Source organism: Crocodylus porosus, unplaced genomic scaffold (genome assembly GCF_001723895.1).
Source record: "Crocodylus porosus isolate Cpor-Errol unplaced genomic scaffold, CroPor_comp1, whole genome shotgun sequence".
In the NCBI taxonomy this organism is placed as follows: Eukaryota; Metazoa; Chordata; order Crocodylia; family Crocodylidae; genus Crocodylus; species Crocodylus porosus.
Genome location: NW_017728918.1, coordinates 87,669,053 through 87,680,272, shown reverse-complemented (window position 1 = coordinate 87,680,272; position 11,220 = coordinate 87,669,053). Strand labels below are relative to the sequence as shown.

At 44.5% G+C, this 11,220-nt stretch overlaps 1 protein-coding gene across 4 annotated transcripts in view; it reads right to left on the bottom strand.

Annotated features, from left to right (window-relative positions):
- LOC109311924 (transmembrane protein FLJ37396) overlaps positions 1–11,220 on the bottom strand; it is a 141,498-nt gene that overhangs the window by 56,591 nt on the left and 73,687 nt on the right. For all 4 annotated transcript variants that reach the window (XM_019537880.1, XM_019537878.1, XM_019537882.1 and 1 more), the window contains exon 24: positions 1,390–1,538. In XM_019537880.1, coding sequence (XP_019393425.1) covers positions 1,390–1,538 — 149 coding nt within the window. The remainder of the gene's footprint in view (positions 1–1,389; positions 1,539–11,220) is intronic.

Below are 11,220 nucleotides of genomic sequence, written 5' to 3'. Positions count from 1 at the left end.
GTGCAGCACCCTGCACTTGTCAGTATTGAAACGCATCCTGTTTATGTCAGCCCATTCTTGTAATTTATCCAGGTCTTGTTGCAGTCTTTCCCTCCCTACTAGCATGCTCACCTCACCCCAAATTTTGGTATCATCAGCAAATTTAAATAGGTTGCTTTTCACCCCGTCGTCCAAATCGCTGATGAAAAAATTGAACAGCGCAGGCTCCAGAACCAAGCCCTGGGGGACTCCCCTGCCCACTTCCCCCCGGGTCGAATATGACCCGTCCACCACTACCCTCTAAGTATGACCCTTCAGCCAATCTGCAATCCATCTGACTGTGTAGGCATCAATGCCACAGTCGCCTAGTTTTTTTAATGAGGATGGGGTGGGAGACGGTGTCAAAGGCCTTGCTGAAGTCTAGAAAGACTATGTCCACGGCAACACCTGCATCCATTGCCTTTGTAAACTGATCATAAAAGGCAATCAGGTAGACTAAGGGAGCTGGGGAAAATTCCTTTTTGTTTTATGAATGCCCTTTTATTTGTAAGCTTTATTTTGTGTTGTAACCCAACATTGGAACAGGATATCTGGGTGTGCTGAGAACTGTCTAATAAGGTGGACTATTCTGAACACTGTGTTCTCATGACTGAGTACAGGATGCCTCAGAAGTTAGCTAAAAATGAGACATTCATCACAGGTGTTTGCCTCATCTGGTTGCCTCTGAATTGACTAGCCCAGACCAGTGATATATTGTGCAATAATCACTCACACCTAAGCACACGGAAAAAGGTCTGGGTCCAGTGTCTGAAGTCTACCTGACAGCAAACCTTTGCAAGGTCCAAGACCTACTTAACAACTGATTCCAACTGGTTCATACCAGTCCCTCCTAGGTACACAGTTCTCCATGTCAGGCACAGACAGGACAAACAGGCCAAGAAAGCAGTATAGACTACTGGGCCTAATGCAACTGACCACACAGGAGATGTAAGATCAGGCTGAGGACAAGACCATCTGTTAGGACCATTTGTTATCTGCCATAGACCTGTAACTGTCTAGACCTTTCAAGAATAAAGGAATCTATGGTTGCAAAATTCCTATGCTAAACCTGCATTTCTTGTCTTATTGCCTTACTACCCCAAAAGGGTTTAACTTGAAGTTGGAGTCCCCACTTACAGAGGGACTTTGAAGAAGTATGTCTAAAAACAGGGATTCAGGGAAGTCCACTGGTCAAAAAAACAGCATCAGTATAGGTCTGGGAGCATGCTTAAGAGACCTGGAAGAAAGAACAGTGCCCAGTACCTCCTTAGACCCCAAGGAGCAGAGAAGCACCAGGGCCCCAGGACTGGCTGCACTGACATTAGACTGACAACCACAAAGAGAGGGGAACTGCTCTGGTCATGACCATACCTTTTAATGGTTCGGTGCATATCCAAATGGCGCCCTGTAGCATATGGAATAGCTGGTGCTACTGCCAACTGATTTTCTGTCCCATACCCAGATCTAGAATTTCTCCCACTTGCTGAACTGCTCCGACTCCTCAAACTTACATTTCTTCCCTGTAATATTATGAACAAATTTACTCTTACAAGGAATGTCAGTATGGTCTATTAATTTAATACAAGTTAGCAATTCAACATAGTGTCTGTGTCCTAGCCATGTAGAATAATAATTCACTAGGAACCCAAAAAGCAGAATAAAAAAGTTCTTACTGAGCACAAGAATAATGAAACTGTGGAGACAAGGAGAGTTAGAGAAAACAGAAAAATCATAAATCAAATCAAGTATTCTCTATATTGCATCAATAAAGATATCCTGCAAAGTCCACTTTCTCAAATATATCTAAATTCACCATTTGATATTCAGATGAGTTGGCCTAAACATGAAGACTGAAAAAGTAGTTGTATAAAACTAGACATATATTTTGAAATTTACATATGCATTTGTCTATTAAACAGCAATCGCCAGCATATCCAGAAGGGATTTTTCACAAGGCTCAAGTAGGGACGTTTTCAAAAGCACCCAAATTACTTTGAAAGCCAAGGGGAGTAAAGTTCCCAAGTTATAGGGATGCTTTTGAAAATGGAATTCAGGCTCCTATGTAATCTGGGCATTTTTGAAAAATGTATCTTAGATACACAGCAGTCTATTATGTGGAAGGCAAATAGATAATTGTTTAAATTAACCAATTCCAAATCTCCACTAGTGGTCAATCTGTGTTTTGACTTGAATTACAAATAATTGTTTACACTAACATGTGCTCAGGCAAACTAAAAGGAAATTGGTCCAAATAACCCTAATTGTTTCAAGGATACTCTAGTATATAAAACTGGAAGGTTTCCAGGTCTCATCTGGAAAATTCCTCCACTAACCCTGACTTCACTAAGTTGCAGTCTCCCCTCTGCAGTCCAAGGGAAGCTCAAGTACTCTGAGGAGAAGGCTGGACTTCCTGACTTCACCAAAACAATCATTCCACTGCTGCATTGTTTCTAAAACATTGCGACATAAATCCAGTGACAAGACCCTGTTAGATGGAACCCCTCCTCTGACTAAAAGATGTGATCAGCAAATACCATAACCCAAGAACAAACTAGCTCTGTTGCTATTACCAGAAAGACTTGATGAATACAGAGCTGGTTCTACCTGCTTTACTGACTATTTGCTGAGCCAACCTGATTTGACATTGCTTGAGCCTTTGATGTGAGAGGCTGAAATGGGGACAGGGTGATATTCTGCATGAAACAAGATGGATCAGAGATTCTGGTTCCTCTGTAATAAGTTACATAGGGCACACTAGGATATTAGGATGAGGGAATCCAGAGAACTAAATATTATTGCTTTCACATTTTATGGTAATTTATACTTGTTTCAAACACTTCAAAGATGAGAAGTGAGACCCTTATCTTCATCCTGTTCCTGTCCCTTTTTTACTACGTAAAAAGGTCAGTGTGACACCCAAATGATAAAGTTTCCTTCATTACAGATGCTGATGGGCAACTTGGGAGGAAGTGATCATGGTACACTAGAATTCCAGATCTTGAGAAAGGGAAAACATGAGGTCAGCAAAATTAGGATGCTAAACTTCAAAAAGAGGGATTTCATATAACTCAAGGAGCTAATAGGCATGGTGTCAGGGAAGGACAGACTGAAGGATAAAGTCACCCAAGAGAGCTGGGAGCTTCTAAGGGGCACAGTACTGGAAGCCCAACAAGAAACTGTCCTGACATGACAGAAGCACAAGAAGAATGGCAAGAGACAAATATGGCTGCACACGGAGCTTCTAAAATGCCTCAAATGCAAAAGGAAAGTATACCAGCAATGGAAGAATAGGCAAGTCACCAAGTCACCAGGAAATAGCAAGAACCCACAAGGACAAAAATCAGGAAGGCAAAGATAAAGAACAAGCTGCATCTGGCAAAAGAGGTTAAGGACAAGAAGAAGCAATTCCACAAGTATGTCGGCTAGAAAAGAAGGACCAAGTTAGCAGAGGGACCCACAGCTTACAAGCCAGGGGGAACTCCTAACTGAAGCTAGGAAGAAAGCAGAACTACTCAACAGCTCCTTTGCTTTAGTCTTCACAAAAAAATTAAGCTGCAGCCAGACACCTAACATTGATTACCTGGGTAAAGAAGGGGGCAAGTTGAGGGAAAAGATAACAAAAGAGAGTGTCAGAGAGTTTTGTTGAGTCTTAATGAATCCAAGTCAGCAGGGGTGGATGAGCTTCATCCCAGGGTCCTAAAGGAACTGGCAGAGAAGATCTCAATCGATGCATCTCCAGCAAAGCCAAGGAGGTGATTCTTCTGTTTTACTCAGCACTGGTGAGACCACAGCTGGAGTACCACATCCAGTTCTGGGCACCACACTTTAACAAGGATGTGAACAAGCTCCACAGAGTCCAAAGAAGAGTCACCTGTATGATCAGTCTTAAAAGGCAAGCCTTATGAGGAAAGGCTGAGGGATCTGGGACTCTTCAGCCTGAGGAAAAGAAGGCTGAGCGGGTACCTGGTAGCAGCTTACCTCTACACTAGAAGAGTACATTAAGGGCTTGGTGAGCAACTGTTCACCAGGGCACCCGAAGGGAGAACCAGGAGTAATGGCCACAAACTCCTGGAAGATCGATTCATACTCAACATTGGGAAAAATTTCTTCACAGTCAGGGTGTCCAGACTGTAGAATAAGCTCCCTCCAGAGCTGGTGCAATCCCCTACGCTGGAAATCTTCAAGAGGAGACTACACAGTCATCTTGCTGGGGTCATCTTTTCTGCTGGGTGCTGGACCCGATGATCTTCCAAGGTCCCTTCCAGCCTTACAATCTATGAATTCATAAATCTCAGAGCCCTTGGCAATAATCTTCATGAAGTCATGGGAGATGAGCCAGGTATCAGAGGACTGGAAAAAGGTCAGTGTAGTGCAACTTTTTGAAAAAGGCAAGAAGGAGGACCCAAGGAACTACAGACCGGTTAGTCTCACCTCAATATCTGGGAAGTAACTGGAACATATCCTAACGAAGGCCATTTGCAAGCATCTGGAGGAGAAAGGGCTCATTACAGCAGCCAGCATGGATTTATGAAAAGTAAATCATGCCAAACAAACTTGATCTCCTTCTTTGACAAAGTAACTACTTGAGTGGATGAAGGGAATGCTGTAGATATAGTGTATCTGGACTTCAACAAGGCTTTTGACAAGATCCTGAATGAACTTCTCGTAAACAAATTGGAGACATGTTGGCTACATAAAACTACTGCGGGGTGGATAGATAACTGACATGACAGTTGCAAGCAAAGGGTAATTATTAGTGGGTCCATGTAAGAATGACAGGAGGTTTCAAGTGGAATCCCACTGGGGTATGTCCTGGACCTGGTGCTGCTCCGTGTGTTCATTAACAGGTCCAGAGGTGGGCAACAAAGATGATCAAGGGCTTGGAAAGCAAGCCATACAAGGAGAGTCGGAAGGAGTTAGGCATGTTCAGCTTGTGGAAAAGGCACTTAAGAGGGGACATGATAGCAGTCTTCAAATACATGTATTTGAAAGGCTGCCATAAAGAACAGGGAAAGAGCCTTTTCTCTCTTGCCAAAGGGAGGAGGATACAGACCAATGACTGGAAGTTAAAGCAAAGTAAGTTTAGATTGCATATCCAAAAAGAACTTATTCACTTTGAGAATAGTGAAGCAGTGGAATAGACTGCCTAGGAAGCTGTGGATTTCCTGTCACTGGAAGTGTTCAAGAAGAGGTCGGACAGCCATTGGTCAGACATGATATAGGCACAGCTATGCTTATGTTCTACCGTGGGTATTTCCCATGCTTCTGGTCTTTGCTGCTTGTCCCTTCCCATGCTTTTCTGTTATATGTGTCAGGGTGTGTTTAAGCCTTCCCAGAGGCATTGGGCGCTGGCTACAGGTATTGGGTGCTGACTGGGGTCTTTGACCGGGGTGCGTCAATGCTCCCGCTAGGATTAAAGCCAGAAATTTCTGACTAGAGGGCCTTGCCCCTCCACTCAGGCTCAGACTGATCACCATTCATAGTTTCACAGTTTCATAGTTAGTAGGGTCGGAAGGGACCCAAGTCTAACCCCCTGCCATGGCAGGAAAAAGTACTGGGGTCAAACGACCCCAGCAAGGTGATTGTCAAGCCTTGTCTTAAAGACCCCCAGGTAGGAGTCAGCACCACTTCGCTTGGAAGTTGGTTCCAGATCCTAGCTGCCCTGACCATGAAGTAGCACCTCCTGATATCTAGCTTAAATCTACCCTCTGCCAGCTTGTGACCGTTACTTCTAGTCACTCCTGGTAGTGCTTGGAGGAACAGGGACTCCCCCAATGCCTGCTGGTCCCCTCTGACTAGTCTGTAACAGGCCACTAGATCCCCCCTCAGCCTTCTCTTGTGGAGGCTGAACAGGTTCAGGTCCCGTAGCCTCTCCTTGTAGGGCCTGCCCTGCTGCCCCCGATCATGCACGTGGCCCCCCCTCTGGACCCTCTCCATGTTGTCCACATCCCTCTTGAAGTGCAGCGCCCAGAACTGGATGCAGTACTCCAGCTGCGGCCTGACCAGTGTCACATGGAAGCAGAGTATCACCTCCTTGGACCTGCTTGAGATGCATCTGCGGATGCATGACAAGGTACAGCTGGCCTTCCTGACTGCATCCCTGCACTGCCGGCCCATGTTCATCTTGGCATCGATGATGATAACAAGATCCTTTTCTGCCTCTGCACTGACAAGAAGGGAGTTCCCCAGCCTGTAGGTATGGTGTTGGTTCTTCCTCCCAAGGTGCATCACCTTTTACTTGTCAGTATTGAATCCTATCCTATTCTCATCTGCCCACCCCTGTAACCTGTCTAGGTCCGGTTGTAGCCTATTCCTTCCTTTTGGCGTGCCCACATCCCCCCCACATCTTAGTGTCATCAGCAAATTTGAACAGGGTGCTTTTTACCCCCTCCTCCAAGTCACTGATGAAGATGTTGAACAGTGCAGGCCCGAGGCCCGAGCCCCGGGGGACCCCATTGCCCACATCCCTCCAGGTTGAAAATGGCCCATCTACCACCACTCTCTGGGTGCGGCCCTCCAGCCAGTTCGTGACCCATTTGACTGTGTGGGTGTTGACACCACAGTCCCCGTTTTTTAATGAGAACGGGGTGAGAGACAGTGCCGAAGGCCTTCCTAAAGTCCAGAAAGACTATGTCCACTGCTACCCCTGCATCTGAGGATTTGGTGACCTGGTCATAGAAGGCCACCAGGTTGGTCTGACAGAACCTGCCTCTAATGAACCCGTGTTGGTTGCCCCTAAGCATAATCTCCTCTGCTGGCCCCTTGTGGACATGTGCCAGAATATGTGCCTGATCCCATATTTGGGATCAGGAAGGAATTTTACCCCATGGTCAGATTGACATGGACTGTGAAGGTTTTTGCCTTCCTCTATAGTAGGGGTGTGGGACCTGGAACCTCTTGAGCATATATTGACAACATTTTATAGTAGCAGGACATTGGCTGCCATGGTTCCCTTGCTTTACCTGTGGCAGGTTAGGGTTTTAGGTCTGTGTTGTGTCAGGGTTGACATTCTTATGTAGAGTTTAAATTATGGTTGAATGTGATGATTTGGATAGATATGATCCTGCCTCAGGCAGGGGGTTGGACTAGATGACCTCTGCAGGGCCATTCCAGCCCTACTTCTCTATGATAGTACAGAAGCTGGCTATTAGGGCTGCCTGCCATGGATCAACTGGTAAGACCCATAGAAGTCGGTGTGGATATTTAGCTTTGGGGTGGTCTGGAGAGGCTGCCATAACATTGGGAACTTCTCCAACCATAGAGTAGTCCAGGAAGGGGAGCATACAAAGCATGCCTAAAGTCACACAATTCTCCCTAGCTGCAAGCTCTGTATTGGCACAGGCCCTCAGCCTACATTTTTTATACCAAGAAGTTAAAAATTAGCTCCTGAAAGCTAATAGTCTTGCACTTTTGACAACCTCCAGCCCTGGAACAAACCATCCATAAGTCTGGGCTTCTGGAATCACTATCATTAGGTGGAAGAGATGAGCTGATCCTGCTTTAAGCAGTAAATCTTAATTTCCCTCATGAGTAGATAAATGAGCCCATGGAGATAGGCCAGAAAAAGAGTCCAACAACTACAGCAGGGCCTGAAAAATGGTTTTCTGTCTCTCTGTACATTGTCTATAGAGGAAGAAGTGTTGGCAGACCTTCCTCAGGCACCAAAGCTTGTATTTCTTGTATCTCTGGCTGAAAAGTGAAAAATTAATGGAAGTGGCAAAAGCAGTGTTTCTCTTCAGATTCACTATGCAAACAGTAGTCTATAAATCACACTTCCTTAAATGACAAAGCCAAGGTTAACATGTGAGATGAGAAGATAAATGTGTGCTCTGGATACATGGGCTAGACCCTAAAAGAAGATGTAACCCTACTTACATACTGTGAATGTGACCCTAGGGTACATAGCGTGACCCTAGAAGAAGATGACTGGACACAGAAGAGGTTCTTGTATCAGTAGTAAATATGGTCATACGTGAATCTGAGGAATGGAGGTTTTCAAAACCCAGCTGGACAAAGCTTAGACTGGGATAATCTAGTTAGGACTGGCCCTGCTTTGAGGAGGGGGTTGGACTAGATGACCTTCGGAGGTCCCTCCCAACCCTAATTTTCTATGATTCTATGACAATTATATTGCCAAATTAGTATGGTACATATCAATATGCTACTAAACAGACCTCTTGAGTCTAGGAAACCTCATGGAAGCAATGCAGTTTTCAGGACAAGAAGAAAATGGAGAATAGGTGCAAGGACCGTCCTGAATCTAGGAAAGAGTACCTTGCTCGTAAGTTAAAGAGGTAGTAGATCTCCTGGAGAATCAAACTGTTCACAAGAATTCCAGCAATTGGAAATATGAAGAATCTTTTTTAGCCAGGAACACTGCACGGTTGCTCCCCTTCCCAGCATATTTTGTTTTCCAGCAGAACTTGTTTTCTTATGCACTTACATTTGCAATACAAGCATCTTTTTTTTTCTCTTTAGTCTTGAATAATTGATGCATGACTTCCCAAATTCTTTGCTGTGGCTATTGCTCTGTTGGTTCTGTTAATTGTTCTGGCTTTCTGTTCATTTGATTAGCTAAGCTAATATGTACTGACTGTAACTCAGAAAAGTCTAGTCCAGAAATGGATACAGTACTAATTGAATGATTTAGTGCCAAAACAAGCCTGAAAACTCACGTATTGTCACTGCCATGTTAAAAAATATATATATATTTTAGACAATAAAATATGTCTAAGTGTTTGGAAAAATCAGTCTTTATTAGTTAGGGCACACAAAGCTATTTCCACAGTTATGAATATTCATTGTAGTTGGCTGAGAGCCATGGCAGCAACCACTTGTAAAGCAGTGCAAGGAAAGAGTTGAGAGAGACTTCAGGATTGGAAGTGCATGAAGAAAAGGAATTCAAATTCACTAGGGACTATGATATTGAGGAATTTGGATTTGTTCTGGTTAGGAACAAAGACTCCAGTTTTCAAAGATCTCTGGGAAAGGAAATGGAACCCAGCTTTTGGGGCAGTCTACACAATATGCTACCCTGGAGCCACAGACCTCTCAGATGGCTGCTCCAAGTTGCAGACCATGGGGCTATTGCTGATTCTGTGGGAAGGCTGCCTCAGCTTCACCAGAAGCTTAGTGAGATCAGACTGTGTCCATGAAAGGCTCCATTTTGCAGGATCAGCAAATTCTGGCACAACAAAGTTTTATCAGAAGTTATCTGATCAGTCCTATCCAGAATAGATTTTCCCAGGCTATTGTGGAGAATAACAGGTTCAAGGCAAGTGTACAAAGGAGTCCACAGGGGCAGATCCAGGGAGAGTAAAGTGGTACAATTGCACCCCCTTTTGATTCCTGCTCCACCCAAATTTTAAAACCAACTGCCTGGGAGGGGAAGCCCCATTTCTCTTTGAAGAATGCCTGTTAATGCCTGTTAATGTCTCTCGACTCCACAGATGACCCTCTCTCCTTCTTAATGGTTTTGATGTTCCACTATTTAAACTATCCTTTGTTCTACAATTTTGCTGTCTCTTAGTCCTGCCTGGTAATGTCTGTCTTCTATTTTACAGCCCTGCAGACTGTTTTTAACTCTAGCTAAAAACCTTAACTCAGGTATGATAATCTTAATTCAGGTGTGAAAATGACTGACACTGAAGTATTTGACGCACTGTCAAGATGCTCAAGAAGATTAGATTTTGTTTTATGAATCTGAAAAAGATGACAATTTAACTATGACTATGAAACTAATGATACAATATCCTTTGACTATTTTTACCTAATGTGTTGTGTGTTTTCTTTAATTATATATATTCTAGCAAATGAGTGCACATTTCAGTAGGGGTATTTGTTTTTGCTTTGATCTTAAACTTAGTAACTTACAGTACTTGCTCTCTATCATATTAGTAAAGCTTCCAATTTTGCCTTAACTGGAGAAAATTATGTGTTGTGTTATGTGTGATGATCTACCACACCATCTGCACCCCCATTTTCAAAATCCTAGATCTGCTTATGGGACTGCAAGATCATATTGGTATGCAAGCCTGCTGTGGTATAACTTAGACTCACCAGGGGCCAGGATGGTAAGTTAATGTCAGTAACATAACTAGGGTAGGACAACCATGGCAGCTGACCCAGGTGCTGTTATGAAGGATGGAGGATGCAGACCATCCCCGTGACCTCAGTTGCACAACTGCACTAACAGCACAGCAGCAGCCCAAAGTCACCATTGCCCCTCATGTATCACAGCTGTCCCATGTGCCTGCTGCGTTGTTACACCTCCGATTGCCTGGCTGATATTCAGAAGCAGAAGGTACTGAGGAGGGGGCATCCTGTGCTTGAGAAGCACAGGATGCCCCCTCCCCAGTCCACTGCATCTCTTAAGCAACCAAAATGCCAGGTTGAGAAGCTGAGATAAAGTAGTTTTTTTTTCTTTTTTAAGCTGAGAAAAGAACCTGTACAGGAATCAGCATTATATGAATCTCACGGGCTAAAGTATAGATATATTGCTCATGGGAATGCACATTCTCCTCACGTGAATGCGCACTAAATAGTCCCTAACCTGTTCTTTTGCCACTGTTGGCTGCTCACCTCCACCCCAGTCTGTGCTGCCAGGTATAGTAGTCTGGGAACTGACCTTGCCTGTGAAGACTCAGGTGAAAAAGGCATTGAGCACTTCAGCCTTTGCTGCATCCTCTATCACTAGGTTGCCTCCCCCATTCAGTAAGGGACCCACACTTTCCCTAATCTTCCTTTTGTTACTGACATACTTGTAGAAACCCTTCTTGTTACCCTTCATATCCCTTGCTAGCTGCAAGTCCAATTACACTTTGGCCTTCCTGACTTCATCCCTGCATGTCCAAGCAATTCTAATATAATAAAAGGCTTAGTCTATGTGTCTGTCTGTCCATAATGCTTTTGCCCAACTGTGCAGATGCAGATTGGCTGCATGGGCAAGGGGCGGGGTCAGCTGAGCTAAAACGGGGGCCCTCGACCACACTGTCTCCTCCTGCAGCCTCCAATGTGGCGGCTCCCTCCTCCCCACCTCTACACGTGGCCAAAAAAAAATAAATTAATTAAAAATTGGGTAGAGCACTTTAAAAGTGGTGGACCAACTGAGGAAAAGCGGGACCCCCTCTGTTGTAGTGCGGTCAGACCTGAATGGGGGAGGGGAAGGGGGCTGGAGCAGGGTTGAACAAGAAGTGGGGGGGG